This window comes from Neltuma alba, unplaced genomic scaffold (assembly GCF_004799145.2).
Source record: "Neltuma alba isolate B1F8T4 unplaced genomic scaffold, ASM479914v2 tig00011269_pilon, whole genome shotgun sequence".
NCBI lineage: Eukaryota > Viridiplantae > Streptophyta > Magnoliopsida > Fabales > Fabaceae > Neltuma > Neltuma alba.
The window spans coordinates 9,833-34,113 of NW_021635980.1; the positions used below are offsets into that span (position 1 = coordinate 9,833).

The 24,281-nt window shown below is 36.4% G+C and overlaps 2 protein-coding genes across 4 annotated transcripts; one reads left to right on the top strand and one right to left on the bottom strand.

The window, feature by feature from the left end:
• Positions 1-1,953: 1,953 nt before the first annotated feature.
• LOC114763273 (zinc finger A20 and AN1 domain-containing stress-associated protein 8-like) lies at positions 1,954-3,813 on the bottom strand. Of its 2 annotated transcripts, XM_028952906.1 has the most exons (3): positions 3,711-3,813; positions 2,295-2,852; positions 2,106-2,117 (listed from the first exon to the last, which is right to left on the bottom strand). In XM_028952906.1, exon 2 carries the CDS (start codon positions 2,831-2,833, stop codon positions 2,312-2,314), a length of 522 nt encoding a protein of 173 aa, XP_028808739.1. In that variant the 5' UTR covers positions 2,834-2,852; positions 3,711-3,813; the 3' UTR covers positions 2,106-2,117; positions 2,295-2,311. The 2 variants fall into 2 exon arrangements, with proteins under 2 accessions (XP_028808738.1, XP_028808739.1); XM_028952905.1 differs by lacking the exon at positions 3,711-3,813 and having other exon boundaries at positions 1,954-2,219; positions 2,312-2,852.
• A 4,539-nt stretch (positions 3,814-8,352) lies between these two features.
• LOC114763270 (serine/threonine-protein kinase Nek6) lies at positions 8,353-13,553 on the top strand. Of its 2 annotated transcripts, none has more exons than XM_028952900.1 (13): positions 8,353-8,921; positions 9,161-9,227; positions 9,939-10,004; positions 10,143-10,189; positions 10,874-10,919; positions 11,006-11,086; positions 11,164-11,206; positions 11,297-11,346; positions 11,560-11,641; positions 11,730-11,779; positions 11,891-11,964; positions 12,183-12,234; positions 12,316-13,553. In XM_028952900.1, the coding sequence occupies exons 1-13, from the start codon at positions 8,803-8,805 to the stop codon at positions 13,465-13,467; spliced, it is 1,929 nt and encodes a 642-aa protein (XP_028808733.1). In that variant the 5' UTR covers positions 8,353-8,802; the 3' UTR covers positions 13,468-13,553. The 2 variants fall into 2 exon arrangements, with proteins under 2 accessions (XP_028808733.1, XP_028808734.1); XM_028952901.1 differs by having other exon boundaries at positions 8,886-8,973.
• Positions 13,554-24,281: the final 10,728 nt, after the last annotated feature.

The window sequence follows — 24,281 nt, forward strand, 5'->3', positions numbered from 1 at the left end:
TTTGCTGGGGACGGGGGAGGGGTGGGGTCGTTTCGTTTCAGCTTCATGTTGCTATACTGGCCCCTATTTATATAAGTTGTGAAGTGCGTTACATTGCACAATGCACACATCCAACCTTCGAATTTGTAGAGTAAAACGGAGAAGAAAATCAACCCCAGCTTCTTTTTCTGCCTTGCCTTTCCACCTTTCTCCTCTTTTGTCCGAATACGATGGCCATGGTTGCTTAGTTACATGAAACAGCTTACCAACCGAGTCAGTCAAACTCACGAGATTAAAACTCCATAGCCAAATAGGGAAAAAGGGCAGGGCCAAGGACTACAACTTTCAGTAGGATTAGGATGCAAATAAGCAGACCGAAACAATTAGATTTAGCCCTTTCAAACTCATCCTCCAGTTGTCGTCGAAGGAGCGTAGCTGAGAATATCGGGATAGGACGCAAATTCGTATCCCCACGCAGCAACGTCTGTACGTATCGGAGCCATTAATGGACATATTTTAAGAATAGAACCGCTTATGCAGCCATCAATCACAATTTTATTTTGGCAAGAATCCCATCGTATTTTTAGCCAAGAAAAGAAGCCATAGCTGCACACACCTGTCTGAAAGCATGAGTTTGACGACCAAGGCTCCAGAAGAACAGAACATCTCCCACGAAACTTACCCGTGATCAGTGTGGGCAAAATTCGGGTAAATGAATTTAATAAGGATGCGATTCTCTAATCAAGAAATGAGAGATGCAGTTGCTCAGGTCAAGAAACGGCTAAAATCACATGTCTGTCCACCGGAAGCAAGACGTCTAAGATGTTTAGATATCTTTAAAAGTGTTTTTTAAAAATATTTTTTTTGTATAAATCAAGACGAATTCCTTTACATATTTATTTCGTATAACATACAATCACTTCTAAAATCATGATTTGATTTCATCCAAACACTTTTTTAATGTATAACAACTTCGATAAAAAGAGCTCAATAAGAACACATCCAACTGTGTGCGCCACAGCATTCCGTTCCGTCCTCTTGTCAACAAAAAAAACGGATAATGACGGCCCAACGGCGGTGCGAATGCTACAGAAAAGAAAACTCGATTAAATATATCGCCAAATGCCAGTAGCAACTTCAACGCAACTGCTCGGAGACAAACAGATCCTTAATGTTCCGATATGCCCCAATGACAAATTGAACACTTTGAAACAACGTTATATCAAATAACCACAACCAAAAACAATCAAAACAATAGCCAACAGGTATTCAAATCATGGCAATGAACCATGACAATCACGTTATTGTTTGTTACTTTCTAGTCACACGTCACACGATGATATCAGCCCCTCTGGCATCGTTTGTTAAATCTTATCTCTACACAAGATCCAACTTTTTAGATCTCTGACTCTGTACCTAGATATCTCTCAGACTTTTCAAATCTCAATACTTGAGAATTTTAGGATTTCGCGCATTAAACACTTACACATAGCTTCGGTCTTAAATCCATTACAAGATAACCCAAAATAGAAAAAGCAGGCCATAGGCGCCCTCTCTCAGCCACGTTTAACTTAAAACACTGCCCCAACTTTTGGAAGGCCAGCAGTATTAGATCCACGATAGTGTTAGAAGGCCAAAACTATCAAATAAAACAAAAGCATCCTCCCCAACAGCCAACTGAATTGATTTTGTATCTGAACTCATAACCTCAACATATATCAAACACAGGGACAATAGTTATGAGTGAAGAGAAGCATCCTCTACCGATGAAGAAATAACACTCTAAACAAAATCAATGTGCACATAGATTCAACTATGCAACATGCAATCAGATAAAGTAAGACACATTATTAAATATATTTCTTTAAAAAATACCTAAGGCTCATATGACGTGGACTAAAGACAAATATACCTTGCTACGACAGAGTCCAACCCACAGCCTCCAACTTTGGAAGAACACATAAGAGCGCATAATAGGGTAAATAAGTATTATTTAAACAGCCTCAAACTTCAAAACACACACATAGATAAGTAATAAATAGCATTCATGCACCAAAATAATGCAAGCCAAACAAGGAAATCCATTTACAGAATGACCCATCGGTGTCCTTCAACTAGCACAAACATTCAAGCAACAGCTAGCTAGCAAGTGAATCTTTGCCAATCAACCCATAACACGGATATTCCCCAGTGAGGTCCTTGTTGCCGTGACATTGATCATTAAAATCACTAGAGGACGCCTGAAAAAGTCAAGAAGCCAACATATATGAAGACATGTTGATAAAAAGGGAAGCATCAAGCTATATCCATTTGACTTCAGTTTAGTGCATGCCTAGATTTTGTCAAGCTTTTCTGCCTTAACTACAGGGTTGGCTTTGGCTATAGCATCCTGACCAACGGTCCGATAATCAAAAGGGCAATTGTGTTTGTCAGAATAGCGATGTGTTGGACAGAAAATGTTCCCACATTTGCAGCTAAAACCAGTTAATCCAACACGCTTCCGGCAAGTTGTACATCTGCTGGGACCAGCCTTGACTTTCATCTCTAAACTCTCACTAGAGGATGAATCCTGACAAATTTCTGCATGTATTGTCTTGACCTCCATAGTTCCGATTTGTACATCAGTAGAACATGCAGTTGCAGCCTCTTTCCCACTGCCGCTGCTAGAGCTGCCATTCACAATGTTTTCAACTGATGATGCAGCTAGTTTGGCCTGATCCTGCTTCAGCAGCATATCCTTGTAACATTTGGAGCACATATTCATGGTAGCAGCTCTGCCAAAGAAGCCACAATTGTTAATACAAAGAATGGTGCGATCTGGTGCCTGGCATCCTGTCTGATCGTGAGACTCCATTAATTTTTTTTTTTACCACCTGCAAGTAAAGCACCTCACCATCTTTTAAGAAGATATACAAAAGCAAAAGAAAGATATTCCCTCACAATATGCAGTAAGTAAGAACTATGCCTCACAACAAGGGTTTACATTAACACAGCAAAATAAACTTGTACGCAACGGATAGCAGCATAAAGCGAACATAAATATCCCCACAAAAACTACAACTAAATGCGTTATCACCCTCAAACGCGGACGTGTAGCCCCAGCCACCCTCCAAATTCTTTCCCTTCGCTTAATGCTGATCGTTGGCCCAAAACAAAATTCGATTATAAGAATTACAGTACTGTAAAATTACACACAGACGCATACGCTAAAGAACTCAATAAACAAGCAGTATTTGCTCAAAATTGAAACACGCAAACAAAACTTATCAATCAAGATAAGCAAGCCTCTGTCGAAGAGTTACATAAGCGAAGTATACAACCAGGTTGGCAGAAATTTCCGACCGAATAAGGGAAGTGAGAAAACCCATCGACAACTTCGTTTTCTGTCGTTATAGGGTATACCCGAGAACCAAAATGCCATAAAATTGACCCCAGCCAAAAACCAGAATTAAGAAACCCGAAATACCAACTCATCCAAAATGATTAAACTGGGAAAGAGGGGGCTTCCACCAGTAGGCCAATCGATCAGTAGACAAAAATTAATTAAATTACCAAACAGTAGAGAGCAGTAAATCAGAAAAAGGGAAAAATCAATGGAAACATGACACTCCCACCAGTCTACTAGGGTTCCACGATTCACACAATCAGACAAGGTAATCAAGTCTCCAGATATTAGCAGATGAATAAGAAGATAAATTTGATAAAACGCCACAAAATAAAAGATCAAATACCTATAAAGGGGAATGAAAATAGTTATGGAAATCGAACACCAGACACCAGAACCACGCCAAACGCAGCAGCAGAGGCAGAGGCAGAGGCAACGGAGCGACAAAAAGAGAAAAACGTAGAAGGGTCGGCACTCCCTGTTTTGAATCGACTCTTATCTGCCAGTTGCGTAGTCGGTGATTATTGATAAAACGCCCTTCTAATTGCTCTTAATTACTGGTTTGCCGCCTTTTTCTCTTTTCTTTTTACCTTTCTTTTAATATTCACCCAGTTCAAATATACTCTTTTTGTCTTATTTATAGAATGGGAAAAAGATTTTTTTTTGTCATATTTATAACTTATTTTATTAAATTTTCAGTGTGAATATACTATTTTATTCTTTATTTGTTATGATATAATTAGCTATCTTTTTTAAAATATGTGTATATTAAATATGGGCAAAATTAAAAAAATTGTTATATTTTAATAGAATAGTTAATGTATTTTAAGGTTTTTTTGTCTATATAAACTATTTTGAAAATACTTTATAAATAGGACTAGAAGAGTAAATAATATTTTTTTTCCAACTGTTAAATATAAATGACAAGTGTTTACATCTCGGTACGTACAAAATTCCAGGGCCAAAAAAAATTAATTCCAGCTCAAAAAAATCAAGGGTAAGAAAAAAAAATCATCAATTCCATTAAATCATAAAACATGCATCTGGCTGTTTTAAAATTATTAATTAAAATACTGCTCCTGATCAAAATTCTCTCCATATCTTCGGTGACTCATCAAAGTCAAAAAAATTATGTTGCACACGCCACCCTTCTATTTTTCAGGTTTTTTTTTTCCCTATCCAACCATTATTTTTATCGCAAGAAATTACCCGTTAAAAATTTAAAAATCACATAAGCGCCTGCCTTGCCCCAAAAAAAAAAGTACTTATATTTTCAAACTTTTTATATGATATTATAAATTGATTAATTTTACTAACATATTTATTTAGTAAACAAAGTATTTTATATGTAGAGTTAATTCAATAAATGACAGCACGTAAATCTGAAGTGTCTTGGAGTGAGAATGTTGATTCTCGAATATTTGTGTTTTAATGCGATTTCACAATAAATTAATTTACGAAAAAAATTAAAAAATTGCATGTTCCGGGATTGGGTAGGATAATGAAGTTTTAAAATAATTAAATTTGAGCAGATTGATGCATTCTGGAGATCTTACTTGATATGCAAGGTTTAAATGAAATGAAGAACGGAATGTGAGACAATAAGTAATCTGTAGATTAAGTTACAAAAACAATATCATCCTAATAAAAATAAATAAGCTACTTACAGCGTGGAAGTCAGGAGACATGAAAATCCATGATGCAACTTGTTTTCTTAAAAAGCACACAATACGATAAAAGGGGTGTCTGGGATCATGTTTGGACCCCCAAACGTACATCTTAAATAGGCAGAGTTTTATCATGTTTGGACCTAGGTTTTCTCAATCTGGCTTCTGAGGCTGAAATGGGCTTCTGGAAGAAGCAATCTGAAAGAGTTTTTTTTTGGATGATGAGGGGCGGTGAAAAATACTGTTAGAAAATTTATGTGGGTGTTAAAATTTTTTACTCACATGACCCTGATCCTGTATGAATTTTTCCTCACCTCACTTAAAACAAAAACACGAAACCATGGCTCAAGGGTACCTATCTCAAAGAAGGAGTCGCTGAAACCAAAATCCCCCTCCTTTCGTGCTTCTCCTATGTCACTCTAGGCTTATCCTTCCCCGGACCTCAAATCCCAGAGATTTCCTTTTCTCACGAATCAAATGGTCACATTATATGTATAATTTTTTTATAACAATAAATTAAATTTCCTTATTTTTAATAATTTTATTTTCATTACTTCTTTTAAAATAGTCACATTATATATATAATTTTTTTCTAATAATAAATTAAATTTCTTTACTTTTAATAATTTTATTTTCCTTACTTCTTAAAAAATAATCACATTATATATATTTAATATTGGATATATACTATTTAATAAAATTCATGTCCTTTTAAGTTATTTTGCATCTAACATCCAAACAAGTTTCAGCTTCACTGACTTTTTTTCAAAATCTAATCCAAATAAATCACATTACCCTATCTGACTTTTACTCAATCTGACTTTGTAAAAGTCAGATTGAAAAAAAGTCACTTCTGCCACCGCTATCCCAAACACATCCAAAGTCTATTTAAAGAGCGGCCGTGGAGTATATACGCCGAATAGTTTATGTGGAGGCATGTATGATCATTGCGTCTTTGCTGCAACATTCAACTTTCCACGCCTCCTCTTCTTCCTAATTCTCCTGTATTTAGTTCATTGTATTCTGCTTTTAGCCATGCATGGCTAATTTTTTAAGATTTTTTGGGATTAGCTTGAACTCATCAAAGAACCAGTGCCGGCAATATTGAAGCCAAGTGTGTGATTTCTGTAGTCTGGCCAACTGCGATGAACATATGTTTGAGTGTTCTGATAAGAGTCTGGATCAAGAGAAGTGGGATAGACGGGGTGACTTGAAGCATTGCGGGGTATTACTCGTTGAGAGTATTGGTGAGTTTTTCCAGAACAGAACAATATAATGCAGAAGAAATGGCTCTGAGCAGTCAGCCAGCATACCCGACACCCATGTTCTGTTTTGGTGGTTTTATAATATAATACGAGAAGGGTAAAGTAAAATGCAGGGTGAATGAAGGCAGGCATAAATAGAAGAGTGACGTGTGAAGCAAGGGATTGAGGATTTGACTCTGAAAAGAATGATTTGCTTGATTGCATAGATGTAAGTGGGGAGTATGATGGGTGAAGCTTTTCTTTCCTGAGAAGGCTTTCAATTTGATGGCAGAAGCAACCTCAGCTCGGTTCAATGATTATTGGTTGGGAGAGCTTAAACCAACATCGTTCTGTGTGATGTTTGCTTCTGCGAATCCTTTCTTCACTCCAGTAACTTTATGAGACTGTTAGGGTTAGTGACACAGCCGCAAACTAGTTCTTAATTAACTCCATCCATGTATTCAAGTCAAAACTTACGGAGCCAGCTGAAATTGATTTTAAAGAAAAAGTCGTTCCGTGCTTTTCTTTGTAAACTGTGAAAGTAAAAAGATCATTTTTAGTAACTCTGTTTAGATTTTTTTTTAGGGGGAAGTGGCGTGCTTATGAAAAAGGCGGCCCATTTAGAGTTGGGATTAGAATGCGCAATTACTCATGAGCTTCCTTAATTAACAACTCGGCCTGTTAGACAGCGCCACATTGGGCAGCCATTGGTTTAGGCCTTCAAAAATCTATCTGGGCTCACTTAAGGTTCATATGCCCAGATACTAATCGTCCTCCAGTTCAATTTAAGAAGTACAGAAGAATTGGTTACTCGAAGTGGCGAGTGCTTTGATTTCTCTGCTTGGGTGGATCACCAACTTCTGAAATTCCCATCTGTACACACAATTTAATATAGGGTCACTTAAAGAGTCGTTGTTCAATAACGTCGATGATTTTTTTTTTTTTGTGGGAACGCAACACTCATCAATCAGTTATATGTTCAATAACAGTCGAAGAGATAATTATTTTTTTTCCTTGGAATGCGTAAGCTAAAAAGTCATTTGTCAAATATGCTGCAATGGACAAGGGTGACCGGAAAATAGTATAAACAGAACCTGAGAAGAAAATAGTTGGTGAGTGCCACTTTAACCAGGGAGGATCACCCGTTAATACTATTTTACTTATTCCCTGTGAAACAAAATATGGACAATAAAGCGTTATAACCTGGGGTATAATTATACGATTTAATTTAATTTAACTATCAAACAACATATTAATGATGTACGTTGCAGAATTTCTCATCCGTACCTATACCGTGACTTTACATAGAAAAATATAATCAGGGGGTTCTTGAGAAGGTTGGTTGAACAGAAGAATTAGGTCCAGATTTGACACCACGACTACCAAATCAACAGGTAATCTGGCTCATCAAACATTAATGCAAATAATGATAGCATCACTTACTCCTAAACAAACCGATCAGCTGCAAAACCACTCAATTTTGGAAACATAATTACGACATGTTTGTTGACCATTATTGCATTAGCAAAATCATCCTCCATTTTATATCCCCCTCAAAATTTGAAGTCAGCGAAAGATTTTCAGATCAACTATCCATACGATAAAAAAATTTAAAAAAAAAAAAAATAGAAATGCCTTTCCGCCGGAGAAGGCAAAAGTTTGAGATGTTAAACCATTATCACTGCACTGGACCCACGCTGGTGGGTGGCCTCACAAGAAAACTCAGGACCAAATAACTTTATGAACAGTATTAGGATTGGGTCGTTCCAATTTTGGATGATTTTATTTTAAGGTGCAGGGACCATGACATCTCAACTTCGTGGAAGGAACATCCCCTCTTGCGAGCGAAGATCTCCCATGAATCTGTAAATGCAAGCAAGGATATGGATTTGCCTTTTTCTTTAGTTTTCCACACCTGTCACACTTCCTGTTTCTCTCTCACTTTACTTCCCCATTTTCTTTTCTTTTTAGGTGGGAGCTATGATGCGCTCGAACTTAAATTAAAAAAATAGCAAAAGTATTATAAATGTGACAATATGAATATGACATTGGGCTTTACTATAATTGAGTGACTTTGTTGTCTTTCCACCTGTCTCTCTCTGTCTTCCCCTCTTGGTTCTTTTTGGGGTAAGTCATCAAGCTTTCATTTTTTTTTTCTCGGCAGCGCAATATTCTGCTTTTGCCTAGTCAAGCCTTGCCTCTCTCTCCTCAGAAGGTTGTTTAGGATCATAACTACGGAATTTAGCTTTACTCGCATTTATGCCCCTTCTGCATGTGAAACCCTTTAATAGGTGCAGGAACCTATTCAGGAGTGTCCGAACTCGTTCTCATGCGATAGTTGCTTTCCCTAATTAATGCTCTTCAATCGACCGGTTGCCTTTAATTAGCCCGTCTGGATTGAACACAGAGCTAGAGGACAAGGTTGGTGAGCCTTCGCCACAGAATTGTTGCTCTGCTGCGTCAATTGGATTTGCAGCAATTAGGATCTGCAGCTTCACCGTCTGTCTGCCCGCTTTTGGAGCTTTCCATGGAGACCGATAATGGTGACCCCAGGTCCAAGATGGAAGACTATGAAGTGATTGAGCAAATTGGCAGAGGGGCATTCGGCTCCGCTTACCTTGTTCTCCATAACTCTGAGAATAAGAAGTAAGACACTCTTCCCACAAATTCTATCCTCATGGTTGCTACTTTGTAAATGGTAAACCATGCATACAATGGGTCGGAGTTCCTTTTTTCTTTTTGTGGTAAAAAAATGTATGCCTTAACAATGGAAATTCGAAGATTATTTTTTTTTAAAGCTCTGTGTGTTTAATTACACCTGCTCGATTAAATAGAATTCTCTGTAAGCTGCAATTTTTACTTCAAATGCTGTTCATTTTCGGTAGGTATGTGTTGAAGAAGATTCGCTTGACCAAGCAAACCGAGAAATTCAAGCGAACAGCGCACCAAGAGGTTGGTGTAACACCCTTCCAACCGATACATTCATCTTTAGTGTACACTATACAACCTTTTGAATTTATGCTGTTTTAATATATTTCCTTGTGTCTTGCATGAGAGAAAAAAAAAAAAAACTGTCGTTCACATCCGTTAGCTACCACCTTTGGGTCATATTAGTGGCATAAATGAGCCACACTTTTCAGTAATATTCAATTTTTCTGAATACCATTTTTTCTTCTATGACTCTACGAACATGCCTTTGCTGACTGACAATGCTATCTTCATTCTAGAAGGAAGTCGTCTGCATATGTTGTGTATCTCGCAAGCAGTATCCCTTCTGCCCTGCTAGTTATACAAAAAACATGATATTAGCCAATGCTGTTTCAGTTTAATTTGATTTGATGCAATCTTGAAGACGTATGTCACATATCATTGCCTTTTAGAGTAACGATACTGATCAGACTTCCAGAGAAGAGAGATTTGTCTAGTGCAGTTTCTTATGCGTGCACAACCGTGGCACCTTTTTTTTGGCCAAGGTGGCAATGCTTAATAATATGGCATTTTGTGTCAAGTAGACAAGTATGACTCAAAGCAAGGTTTTTAATAACTTTAAAACAGATTTCTTTAGAATGATTTCTCAGACTTTGTCTTAAGACAAGTCTGAAGCCATTTTTTAATGTTATTCTTACCTGCTTACATGCATTGGTTATTCTATCTCTGTCACAGATGAACCTGATTGCAAAACTAAATAACCCATATATTGTGGAGTACAAAGATGCTTGGGTAGAGAAGGTAAATACACAATCTTTCTTTTGTATTAACAGTTGACTAAATAGGTCTGGAATTTTAAAGTTGCACGCCTGATCGTTCTGATGGTTACGAGCTTATGACTCTTTAATGGCCTCTTTCTGAGATTCTCATGTTTTGCAGGGGGAGTATATATGCATTGTAACTGGCTATTGTGAAGGAGGTGACATGTAAGTAATATCTGTCGTCACCCCGGGGGGGGGGGGAACTGTTGGTAAAACTGAAGCTTTCTGGCTTGAAATAAGATTATTAATGTATCGTTTACAATCATAGAGCATGTCTATCCAATAAATTTTGTTCCTTTATGACAGTACTATTAAATATTCTCTCCCCTAATAAATTGTAAGGAAAAAGGAAGATTTTATTAGAAATTAACAAGTAAACTTTTGACCTGAAAGCTTAAGCCATTGGGTTCCTTAAGTGAAAGCCTACGAGACCTGAAATATGCACAAAAGATTAATATTATTCTTGTACTGAAAAAACATGGAATTTCAGGCTGAAATTTCAATTTTTAGACAGATGGCAACAAGGATTCAGAAAAAGGCAGAAAGTCAGAAACTTTTAGTTGTGGGGTGTGCGTGGATGTTTTGCATTTGATAGATGTTAAGGAGACTTTTCAAAGGAATCCTCGTTAATTGAGTTTGAATATGCTGGGGAAAAACACTTCATATCATTAATTATATTAATCATAGTTGAGGGTTAAGATGACATAGCCTAGCCCAAGGATTGATTTTGTTGGTGTCATTTTTGTATAAGAAAGGCATATATCATCTGTTATACATTTATGTACATGCCAATATGGGTATGTGAGTGTCGGTGATGAATGATGGAACACTGGAATCTCTCTGGATCAGGGCTGAGAACATAAAGAAAGCTCGGGGATCATTTTTTCCTGAGGAGGTAATAGTAATATTTCATGAACCATTCTTAATATGTTCTTGTGTGAGTATTCCATACCCATTCTGCATTGTCATTTTATCCTGCAGAAGGTCTGCAAATGGCTCACTCAGTTGCTGATAGCTGTGGACTACTTGCACTCTAATCGTGTGCTCCATAGAGATCTTAAGGTATTACATATTCCCTTGTACTGGCAAGGAAGTTCTTTACATGATGTATATGGTAATGTAACTTTATTTTGTTTCAGTGTTCCAACATATTTCTCACCAAAGATAACGACATTCGTCTTGGTATGAATGCATTGTCCTTTGAAAGCTTACCTATTTGGGTTCGATTTAGTGTTGGTCCTAAAGCAACTATGTCTTGTGTGTACTATACAGGTGACTTTGGTCTGGCAAAGCTGCTTAACACGGAAGACCTTGCTTCCTCGGTTTGTGCATATCTTTGACATACTGTTGTTGTTTTCTGATGCCCTGTTGAGAAACTTAGTTCTATTATTGGTAACAGACATCCATACTTAGTGGTGGGTGCTTTCCATTTCAGTATCAATAACGTTTCATATGCATGCGTATCTTGCTCTGAACTTATCGCTGATGTTAGTGACACTTCAATTAGATCCGCTCATCATGCCTTATTTGTGTAGGTTGTTGGAACTCCGAACTATATGTGTCCTGAGCTACTTGCAGATATACCCTATGGTTATAAATCTGATATATGGTCACTTGGTAAGAACTGTGCATTACTGATACTTGTCATTGAAAAAACCATTTGGTACATGACCTATTGCAATAATGAGACCTCTTTTATCTGTAGGATGCTGCATGTTTGAAATTGCAGCACATCAACCAGCATTTCGTGCTCCTGTAAGAACCAACTTGAACCATTGTGTTTGTTATCATTACAAGCTATTTTGTCTCCAATTTTTCATTATGCATATATGAGATAAAATTGATGAAAAAACATGGATGTAACAGGATATGGCTGGGCTTATCAATAAAATAAATAGGTCCTCCATTTCTCCATTGCCTATTGTTTATTCTTCCACCTTGTAAGTAACTGCTTTAAGACCATTGCCAGTCACAAAGCTTTCAGGCTTTTCTTCTCCCTTGATCTTTTGATCATTGGTTTATTTATCGTTTTTTCCTCAAAATGAATACTCCTATGTCTAAAGCAACCAAAATGTACCTCTAGATTTGTGCTTCCAGCTGCGTAACTTTCTGCCTTTCATGTAAATGTTGATATTGAAACAAGATGACTATGCAACAGGAAACAACTCATAAAGAGCATGCTCAGGAAAAACCCTGAACATAGACCGACAGTGAGTTCAATTCAACCTGTGATGTTATTTCAGATTAATCTGGATAGAAGTGTTAATTATGCAGCATCTATTTGTTGACAGGCAGCTGAGTTGTTAAGGCACCCTCTTTTACAACCATATGTTCTCCGATGTCGTAATGCATCATCTAATGTTCTTCCAGTGTATCCCATAGTCAATTCAAAGGATAAAACAAAGAGGTCTTATAAATCTGGTGGCAGAAAAGAACGTAAGGACAAAGAATTGGGATTACAAAATCTTTTGATTAGGATTCATCCATTTCAGGGAAATGAAGATATGCCTAAGAACGGCAAGCAATCAGTCTCAAGCAGTGCAGAAGACATCCTTCAGACCAAGCTGGTTGATCCTACCAGCTTCATAACTGAATCATCTACTAGTATCAGTGGCTCGAAGGATGGATCAACAACATCTGAATCAACCATTTGCAGCATGGGCAAGGAAGCAGACTATAAAAGCATACCTACAAGGGAGACAACTGACAATGAAATTACGTCAGAGGGTATCCCAGTTCCTAAGCATGAAGAACAAGTAGTTGCTGCTGAACAACGAAAATCAGAAGGGGTTGACATGATTGCAGGGACCACGGAAGTTGAGGATGCTTTTCCTAATGGAGATTACGATAAAGCTGAAGTGCGGAGAGATGTCAATCTTGAGGACTTCAGGAAATCAACAGCTTCAAGCGAAGGAAGCACTGATAAAGGTGGGTCTCTTGATGAGGAATTGTCACCACCAGCGTTGCAGCCTAGCAGTAAGGTTGAAGATGACCCTGAATCGGGAGGAGTCTACTTACAGAAGAGGGAAGGCCCAGATGCATTTACAGAAGGCTCCCATATGTGCTTATCTTCTGAGACTAATGATACCGTGGCAGCTAATGATGAAGGCGGAGAAAAGCCACACGACCTGAGTTGCTCCAGGCATAAAGAAAATGATAGTGCTTGTGTGGTTGATCAGACACCAAGTGACAATTCATTGAGTACAATTACTGCAAGAGGGGGTGATGAAGCCAAGAGCGAGTTGGATAGTTCCTGCCAGGAAAGAGCTCATGCTCTAGAGACCCTACTTGAATTATGTGCTGAGCTACTCAAGCAAGACAAACTCGAAGAGCTTGCCGGCGTGCTGAGACCATTTGGGCCGGAAGCCGTCTCTTCCAGAGAGACGGCAATATGGTTGACAAAGAGCCTCATGTCTGCACAAAAACTCAATCCTGAAACCTAATTCGTGAGAGGTGATCTTCATTAATTAATTTATACATTAATGTAAGAGATGTGTATTTTCGGATGTAACACGAGGTTTTTTTTCCCCCTTCAGACTGTTGCTTGATTGGAGAATACTGGAAAAATAAGATTTTACTGATTCCTTTCTACTTCACAGGTTATATTCACACGAAATGAATTAAATCATCATCTAGTAGGTTAATTGATATTCCTTTGTGTAGCTTGAACTGCTAAAATTAAAACAGGGTGAAGGAAATGAAGATACGACGAGAAATCAAAAAAATAAAAATAAATAAATAAATTCGTGTGAAAGCAAATTATAGCAAATTCGACGATGGTCGTCATTGAAATGAAGCTGTATCGTTATTCCTCTCTCTCCTTTCATCCACAGAAAGCCTCCTTCCTTGCCACGCAATTCTGTTCCCAGGTTTAGGCTCTTGCATGTTTGATGAGGTCACTGGAAATACAAAGCAAGGAAAGACAAGAAGGAGGCACCAAAGACGGAGCCAACAACCAGCAAGCCATCCGGGGCTGAGCTGCTTGGGCCGGGAGCGGCGGCCGGAGTAGTGACTGCCATGTCGGCCAATGCAGTGCTCACGGAGGCGGCAGCAATGAGAACAGCGCAAGAAACCTTCATGTTCATGGTGACTGAAAAAGAAGTTCGAGAGACCTCACTTCGCTGGCGATGAAGAAACCGGACCTTTTCTTTCCCCGAGTCTTATGGTTATACGTTGCTCTTGGTTTTAAGGGGGAGGGCTTGAGAATTGCTTTGGAAAAATATCACATTTTTAGGCTGTGAAATGTTCGGAAGCGTGTGGTTTTCCAAGATTTAAGGGTTGCTCAATTATTTGCGTGTCAAGGCACTATTTTTGCTCTTCACCGAAGACCAATTAATGGTTCCTCTAGCGTCCGCGCGGATTCCCTTCTACATTGCCAGCTTATAATTTTCTTTTTATATATGCCTCATTTTTACCGAGATTAACGCATGCTTCTTTTTTTTTAATTGTCAATTTACTCACACACACATCTTCACAACTCCACTCGTGACTCGTTGCTATTAATTTTCAGATTTAAAATGCAATTATTGTTCTATTATCGTAGTTAGGAAGCTCGAGATCTTATGAGTTGCACACTCACACTGCAGTTTTCTGGATCCTTTTTTAAAGATCAATGTATAAAAATAAAACATTAATTGTATGGTTTATAATTGAATACATTTTTTTTAATCGAATACACTGTTTACAAATTATTTGCCATTGCAGAGCCCAACATTGTATGTCGAGATGGGTTTGCTACAAAAAAGAGTCTAACTTGGTGTCGCTGCGCAAATATCGATTCGTGGCCTTGTGGGTGAACTGCGGGTAGGATGATTGATGCTTGTTACGGGCCCCACGAGTTATGGATCAAGCCCAATATTTTTAACAGCCTCTTGCGGCCCAATACGTTGATCGATATTATCTGATTTCAGACTATATCCACGTGGGGACTGATCCCCCAAGAGCATCGAGAACGAAGGGAATACGAATAACCAATAAGTGTTTATCTGGAGTTCTGTTTAAAAAGCACTTTTAAGTACGTTCATGTAAACTAAAACAAAACTCTTATCACATATTTATTTCGTATTCTATAAATCACATTAAAAAACTACTTATAAATCATTCTAAACAAGTCCTAAATTAATGGACACATCACACTTTAAAGCCATCGGATAATTTTTTGTCGTGACGGTGCGGTTATTCTTTTATGGGGAATAAAATACTAGTTATCTTTCAAAAAGACGAAATGCGATAATCAAAACAAATGTATATAATAAAGTTTAAGCAGAGTTTAGCGGTAATAATTTTATCCTTTCATCCAAAAAAGGGGGGTTTGATTTCCCGGTAGTCAATGTCTAAGGATATAATGTAGATTTATCCTCCCTTATATTGGTATCGCTTAAGAGGAACGGTTCAAGTATTCTATCTTTGGTTTGGATTGAGCCGGAATCCTGTCTAAAATTTTTATACAAAAAACAAATACACAGTGGAGGTTAATTAGGAAGCCAAAAGGGCTCTTTTGTGATCAGGAACAGAATAAAACATTCCCGGTAGTTTTAAACTCCTATCTGTTTTGGCTACAGCACACGCGTTTTGAAAATGGTAATTAACTAATACCACTGCAATAATTTCTTTGATTAGATAATTATAAAAAAGAGGAAAATAAAAAATAGCTTCGCCCCCTTAAAAATGAATTATGCTCCTCTCCACGTCCCCAAGGACAACGAATTATGCTCCTGTCAATGAAGTATGTATTTTAAAAATTTGCCGATGTTAATGAATAATAACTTTGATTAAAAAAGTATCCTCGCTTTTATTTTAAATATACATCTTTCAAGGAACATACAGCAGAGGGAGGGAATTTATTTAATCATTGCTTTATTTTTCCTCTTTATTACATGCTGGTATATGTCATTTAATCTTTAAAGTATGTTTATTCAATAAGAATATCGTCATGGATTCATTAAACTTTTAAATAAATTTCAAAATTTTAAGCTTTTTTTAACTAATAATTAGGTGAAATATGTCAAAAGTAACTTATAAATAAAACCGAAATGGCATTACTATGGTCACTATTATAGGCACTTTCTAAAAGAAATGAGTGGTCTTATTACAAGCCACCAAATGAAATATTAATTACATTTTATAAAGATGTTCTATCCAAAATTCGATACAATTTTTCTTCGTAAATTTAGAAGTTATTTTTATCTTCAAACAAATTTAATGACTTGACAGTCCTGAATCAGTTGTAGGTGTGGCTAAAAATGGAGGGAGTATATTGGGAGAAATGGAAGGGCAAAGTTTGGAAGATGGAAAGGAAAGGAATGGGTGCGATCTAAGCAAAGACCAACAGCTAAAGGGAACCAAAAAGACAGACACTGAGAATGGGTGGCTATTTGAGGAAAGAAATCCCACAATTCCCAAATGTGCATTTATGGATGGGCATTAAAGAGGGGAACGTTAATTCCCCAGACATGTCACACAACACACTGAAAACCAGTGATTAATAAATCAGGCAGATGGAGTTAGTAATTAATAGGCGTCCATGATTTTCAAAGAATGAATATTGGGATCACAACACATCAGATTTTGTGGTTGTAGTAAATATGAGTGGGTGTGTGTTTGTGTGTGCAAGTCATTCATTCATTCAGAAAGCAGAAAGACTTAAAGCTGTGAATAATGTGTTAAATCAAGGATCCCTCGTTAGGGCAAAAAGGCATGTCCTCTCTTCATTATGCATCGCCCATTTCTATATGTCCTTCGTACGCCACCACCACATCCTCATAAATTTGACTCGTTCAAAGTCGTCCCCCCACCTAAAACTCCCCAACACATTATGCTTTACGCATCCTTCATTTGATTCTTATATTTTTACCGAATACTGCTATCTTTCGTTCTTAATAAGATCTAATTTTATAGTTCAATACTGATCAGAATTAAGATCCATGATCATTAATATAAGCACGTGCACTGTATGTGTCTTATATGCAGATTCATTCGCAGCTGTCTGCAAAATCGAAACGTGTGAGATTGATATTTCAGAGATTGCATTGAAGGCCAGCTGCCAGAGAGGAGGGTGAGGAATAACACGACCGGGACATATGGGAATGGGGGTTCGCACCAAAAAGATAAAGCCATTGTCGCTTTAAGATGACACCATATCTTAGTATGGTACAAACTTTGTTGATACTGCAATTTTTTTAAAAACATTTTTTTAGTAATTTTAGATGAATACTTATATTTATATAATATTTTGAGAGGTTAAACCCGTAACTTCTTTAGTTTGTCTTCACACCTTGCCCTATATGTACCACTATCCTATAATCCCATCACGAGTACTGTATAATGCATTTCCTTGTGTGAAAAGACAACATATTGTTGCCTCCTTGAAGATCTCATAATTTCTTTCCTCTTCGCTTAGCTGGTGATTTCTGTGATGGCCCTTTGTAACTCTCCCAAAGTTCTAAATTGTTTAGTTCAATGCAGCTGATGTGTGCGCGAGTGCGCGCGCCCAAGGTTTGACGGGGTTTGACCCTCTACTTATATTAGTGCCCTTAATTGTCTTCGTCATATAATAAAATGTGAAATTTTCATAGAAAGCATCGAAGCTAGACATTTCAGAGAGGGAGCCCTGTTCACCTCTATATACCTCTATGGCTCTATCCCCACCCAACAACTGATGATGATTACTACGTGCTAACGGGGATCATTAATTGTAATGATAACTAGTTAATAAGCCCATATATCTATTGATCGATTGAGCTGAGTGACCCAGCTATAGTTAGTGCAATTATTTGCTTCTCCGACCACTAAATAGACATCGTAACTGTCTAATCATGATGGGAAACTTTTCATCTCTTAGGCTATATAATTTCTGGAATTTCCATGCATCATAAGGCCTGAAACTTCGACAGAATCACTCAAAATTGCCCCCTTCTTTAGGCACTTAAAATTTCCAGTTTCCGTCAACATTTAGTTTCAGCCATCCCACTCGATTTCTTCCGCAGGCTTAATTATTCTCGAAATTATGATAAAATTAAATTATACTCAGACTTTGCCAGAAGCAAATGCTTGCATTACTCGTGATCAGTTAATTCAAAGCTTCGTCCTTGCTTGTTCACCAAAAGCATCGTCCAAAGAATTTCGTTCTGCGGTATTGTGAAGTTCCCCCATAACGAAACGTCAAACTATGAGAATGAATTAATAATCATAAAACTTATCATCAATCTGTGTGTGTGTGTGTGTCTTTAACTTATAGCGTACTGCTAGCATACAGGAACGAAATCTTTACATACAGAATTCTTCAAGACTAACAATATCGTACGCTTGCCAATTCTGTGATTTTACATATTTATTTATACAAATTATTCCAACGTATATAATCCGAAAGTAGGGTAGGAATATTTCCCAACGTAAAAAATGGAAAGAAAAGTCACTTTTATTTTGGGTTAGTGCGCAATGTTACTTTGTTATGCTTTTGAACTTTCAATTTCTGCTTTTTTGTTTTTGTTTTATGGTTAGTATCAAGAAAACATGCAGGGATATGATCCTTCTGGGAAGATGGTGAAAGCGTTCTTTTTGAAAGGAAAAGTTTTGCTATTTGAATTTCAACGGGAAGGTCTATTTTCAGCGAAAGATATGCGTACCACGATGATATGAGTTACCCATTCCCGGCCATCCTTTTTGTAAGCTCAAATTAACTACTATGCAAATTAAAAAAAAAGTTAGCTGAAATTAATTATTTTTGGTAAAATCTCAAGATTACTTTTAATAAAAATTATTAGCAGGAAAAGTCAAGTTAATTAGTTAGAAAAATTTATAACTAGTTAAGAATATTAGGTGAAAAAATTAATATTTTAAATAAAATATACGACTATTATATTATGAAATATGGAGCTGGAGGTCATATCAAATACTACAAGCAAAAGGGATATTAAGATGTTTTTGATTTGTAGTACTAACCCAGTGCATTTGATTTTTATTTTGGTCATAAATATAAAACCCAATCTACTTTGATTTTCATATTTATCCATTTCTTTCAAGGTAGTCCTTGTAATAATAGTAATTCTAGTCAATATATTTGATTAGTATAATATTTTGGAAAAACAACATCTATTTATTAAAGATAACTAACTTAACAAATTTTTTTAATCTACTAAGATAAGTTAATTAGTTTTTATATTAAGGATAAGAATTGAAAACACATGAAATAATGTTGCTTGTTTACAAATAAAAATGTAGTGGGCCCCTATGTGTTGCTGCGTAGTACGTAGTTAGCCCACGCTAAGGGCTTGTTTGGATTGACTTATAAGTAGCTTTTCAAACGTGATTTACGGAATACGAGGTAAGTATGTGAGAAGAGTTTTATTTCGGCTTACGTGAACTTACTTAAAAGCCCGTTTTGAACGGAGCTCCAAACAAGCCCTAAATCATTCTTCTAACGTCTCAATATGGCCTCTCACGAGTCGGTCAAACCTTGGCGATCCTGTTCATTCAAAGTTACCATCATGGCTTCCTTTTGGTTTCACACATGCCTTAACCGACTAGCTTAAATCCCTTGGATTAATTAGTTGACACAATTCTCCTCCCCGAATTATCTTAAACCCTATATTTAATCTCCATCGTTAATTGCCATACTGATCGAAATAAGAATATTTCCCACACAGGCTGAAATTTTTAAAATTATTTATTCCATGAATATCATTGTACTGTGAATATTCATATGTATTTGAAAAGTAGTTAATTTTCTTCTGAAAATTGAAGAAGATCCCTTCCACCGCTGTGAATTAGGCGTTGCAACCTTAGTTGGTAAATGCTGATAAAATTTATCGAAACTAATTAGCAATAAAAAACGATATGATGTTATTCTTATGATCCAACCCCGTTTGAGTAATATACTACTTCCAGTCCTAATTATAAGAGCCGGTTGATTAATTTGAGGAAATTAAGGAAGTAAGTTGAATTAGTTATTTATCCTAAATAGGTGTTGTCTTTCCTAAAATATTCTTACTAATATAGTGTATTGACTAAAACTACTATTATTAGAAAGGCTACTTTGGAAAAAATATATATAAATATGAGAGACAAAATGGATTGGGGTCTTATATTTAGAACCAAAATAAAAGTCAAACAGGATCTTATATTAAGGACATAAAATAGTAATAAAGTTTGTCGGCAATTATAATGGAATAGGAAAATATACAGAAGATATTGCCCACGAGAGAATGTCCATGGCAGGATTATCAGTAGAGTCATGTCAAAGTATAGACAGAGACGACAGAAAAGCAGTTGCAATATTGATTTTTCTCCCTTAATAGCCAGAGAAAGATTCAGTAAGATAACTGTTTGGTTAGCTTAGCTTGTTTTTTCTTGCTTTGTTTCAATTTGCTGCACGGAGAGGGAGATATGAAGAGTGTATATATATATATATATATATATATATATATATATATAAATAAACACAAACACACACAGTTGTTGCTAATGATTTTGTGCCTGCAAAGCTGAACTGCATAAGATCTGTGATATGCTTTTGAAGTAAATGGAAGTACTTTTCAAAGGTTATTCGTGTGGATTTGCTTGCATATGACTCATCGCTCATAAGTGCCCTTGCCTGCGGCTTTCCTCAGCTTTTCTTTGTCTCTCTCTAGCTAATAGAATCTTCAGCCACCAACACCTACCTCATTCATTGCATGCAACTCATGATGTATTTTCAAAAAAAAAAAAAAGATTAAATAAAGAATTATATTATATACTTATCTTATGATCGATTTGATGGCCATGAACCTCAAACACAATCATTAATCACTCCTCAGCCTTCAGCAAAAAGTATAACCCCATTTCAAAATCTTCCTTCCCCACGTATATATCAATTTGCTGCTAGCTAGCGCGTCTTTTTGTACGTCCCAGCCTGATCTCTTTCTTTTCTAATTCTGTACTTGAAGATTTTTTGTTATAATATAGCCGATGCCAAACACGCCCTTAAATTGGAGAATCTTGGAGCATCAATACCAAAAGAAAATGATGAAAGTAGCCATGCATGTGTCATACATAACAATAATTGATGGGGAAGAAAGCTTATCGAAAATAAAGGGCAGATTATTATTAATTAGTTCTCCCGGGCACAGTAGTCCAAAAGAGGGATTTTTGTTTTCCTTTTGCTTTAATATTTAATTACGTGTTGTCAAATTAAATAGATGCTGTATTGTTTTCAAAGTTATGGTGATTATGAGTCAAGATTATTTTTTCCTTTTTCCCCTTTACCTTTTGTTGATTGGGGTCTCCCTAACAAAGTTGTCTCATCTACTTTGAGTGAGGAGGATATCTAAAGTTCCCCCGGCCAAATTAACCTCCTTTGATCCATCAGTGGTCCATATTATCCCCCCTTTTTAACCATTTTCACCAGAGGGGAAAACATTATTAACTAACTTACAAAATATTAATTAAGTCGTATTATTAATTTCTGAATGTTCTAAACAGGCAAACAATCTAAGATATCTTTATGTCTGTAATGACTAATGAAAAAACATAGATTTAAATTATATATATATGTATGTATGGAACTCGTTTTATGTTTTTAAAAATATGTATTAATTGAGTGCTCAACAACACGAGTGAGTTGGCTTAAATATACATCACCTAATTGGATGATGAGTTTTGGATCGGCCTTGAGTGGATCTCTGATTATTCTTGATGAGTAATTATGTCTGTATCCCCACGTTTATAGCTTTATTATCAGAGTCTTATATACAGACGTAGGACTAATAGGTATATTAATTATATTGGCGTCAATAAGGGATCAAAAAAATGATTATTTAAATCCCAGGTGACAGCCCGACATCATTCTACTAATTATCGTTTTTGGAGGCATAAATAAATTAACCTGCAGTTCAAGGAACTCATGGAGTACGTGCATTCCAAATGACGAAAGTTAGGGTTGCAATTGCAATTATTTTAATTAGATCCGAAAATTAAGAAAAGGTTTATATATGGAAACAAGAGAAATAAATTAAAAATAAAATAAAAAAGATGGTGATTCGAGCCCAGGGGGACAAAGCTGTCCCTACCGTGTATTGGAATATGAAAGCAAAAGGAGAATATCGCAAATAACATATTATTTCTGTACTGGCTTGTTTGGTTTCCTTTAAATGGCCGGGCCATATGGAGCTGCGCAACTAGCTAGCTAACCCTCTATTTATATTGAATTAACTACTGATTAAATACTGTTTAGGCTTATCGGTAGAAATAATTAAAAAGATGAGAACATACATCAAGCGGATGATGCTCCAATTTGCGTCTATTTAACGAGTTTCGTATTTGATTGCTCATAAAAGAGATGGACCCAGGAGGGACAGCTTATAAAACAGAGTAATGATCGATGCATGTGCATGGACTTTATAAATGAGTACACGTACCTGTAATAATATTATTATCTTTTTGGGAATAAAATACACTTTCTTTAAAATTTTCTATGAATAACCTACCCATAATGTTTCTTACTTTCCTTTGTTTTTTTCCCTGTAAAATTTATATTATTCTCCTTTAAGAGATCTGAAAACGTACATGCTGCACTAGCTTATCCAGTTACGTATCTTTTTCGTGACTAACATTAGATTGTCTTTTGTCACAGCAATACTTGGGGGATAAGTAGCAACCTGGTAGAAGTTTTTTTAAACAAAAAAATGCATTGATATTTAAGTAAAATTTTATATTCAAATTTAAAATCCAAATTAGTGAAGAACAGAGAAGACAAAATCCAACACAATAAAGATGAAATAGAGAGACGCACAAAACTCAACGTAGAACACATTTGTGCATGTGGTTTGTGAAAAATAAATTACATGAGATGTTATAAATATGCAAATAAATTGTTCATAAATGGATACACACACCCGAATATACAAGCAGATATAAAATGCTAATTTGAGAGTAAGAAACTAGAAAGAGAGGGAATGTAATTATTTGAATAGGGACATGTTGAGAGAAAAGTGAGTAAAGGGGGCATGGGCGCTATGGTATGGGGGTGAGCTGATGAAGAGTGAAGACAGAGACTTGGCCATAAAAGCTAGCGCAGGAGACTGTGATAAGTGCGGAGCGTAACAAAGGGTTTGGATGATATTTGATTTTGCGTATCGGAGTGTTTGGGTAAAAACAAAATCATAGTTTCAGAAATATTTTTAAGGTATACGAAGTAAATACATAGATGAGTTTGCCTCGATTTATAAAAAAGTACTTCTGAAAAGTGATTAAAGGGTGTTCCAAACACCTCCTAAATCTTTTGTCAATTCTCACTACACACTTAGACACTCTACTGTTTTCCTCTTTTATGGCTTCCCAAATTTTTAACAAGAAAAATAACCTGAAAAGAAGTTAGAAATTTTAATATTTTAATTCAAGCACTTAAGAGATCAAAATCCGGGAGAGAAAGTGATACCTGATTTAATATTTTGTAAATGTAGTTAAATGACAAAAATACTTTTGTATCAAAAAGTTTATTAACAAGTTATGAACTGACAATAACTAGTGTTAAACGGTAAATAATAACAAAAATATATTGACAATGATAAGTTATTTATTAATAAGTTGTGAGTTACCAATAACAAGTGTTGAATAAGTAATAACAAGAAATAAATTGATAGTGACAAGTTTAATAACTTTTTCTTTTGAAAATCTGATACAAAGGTATTTTAATTATTTGACTATATCTGTAAAATATCATGTGAGGCATTGTTTCATCTGAGATTTTAATTCCTTGAGCACTTGGATCGGAATATAATAAATTTTAATTTCTTTTTATGTTATTTTTCTTTTTTAATAAGCACGTACGAGATGACTCATCAGTGGCAAAGAGAATGAGGAAACCCCACAATCCACATGGCCTTCCACTGACAGCGCACAGTGTGGGAGCCTGGGAGGCCATGGTTTTACACAAAACCCCCTTCTCCGCCCAAAAGCCATTACCCTCTGCTAATCATAAAGCTGACTTCATTTCCTGCATTACTATCTCTACCACAATACATTATATTACATGTACATGTACGTACGTCCCATGACACATGGCTTAGAAAGAGTCTAGAGGGGGGGGGGGGGAGCTAGGGAGGGTGGTAATTTTGATGAAGGGTCGTATCAGGCTACAGTAGCTAGGTGAGAGGCATCGGTGTATGTTGCCAATCTCTCCAACTCCAACCACCTCACGTTGGGCTCCACCCCCTCCCTCGCTGAGTCTTTGCAGATTTCACATTTCAGCCATATGCCTTTGCCTTTCATTTCATTCCCCCTC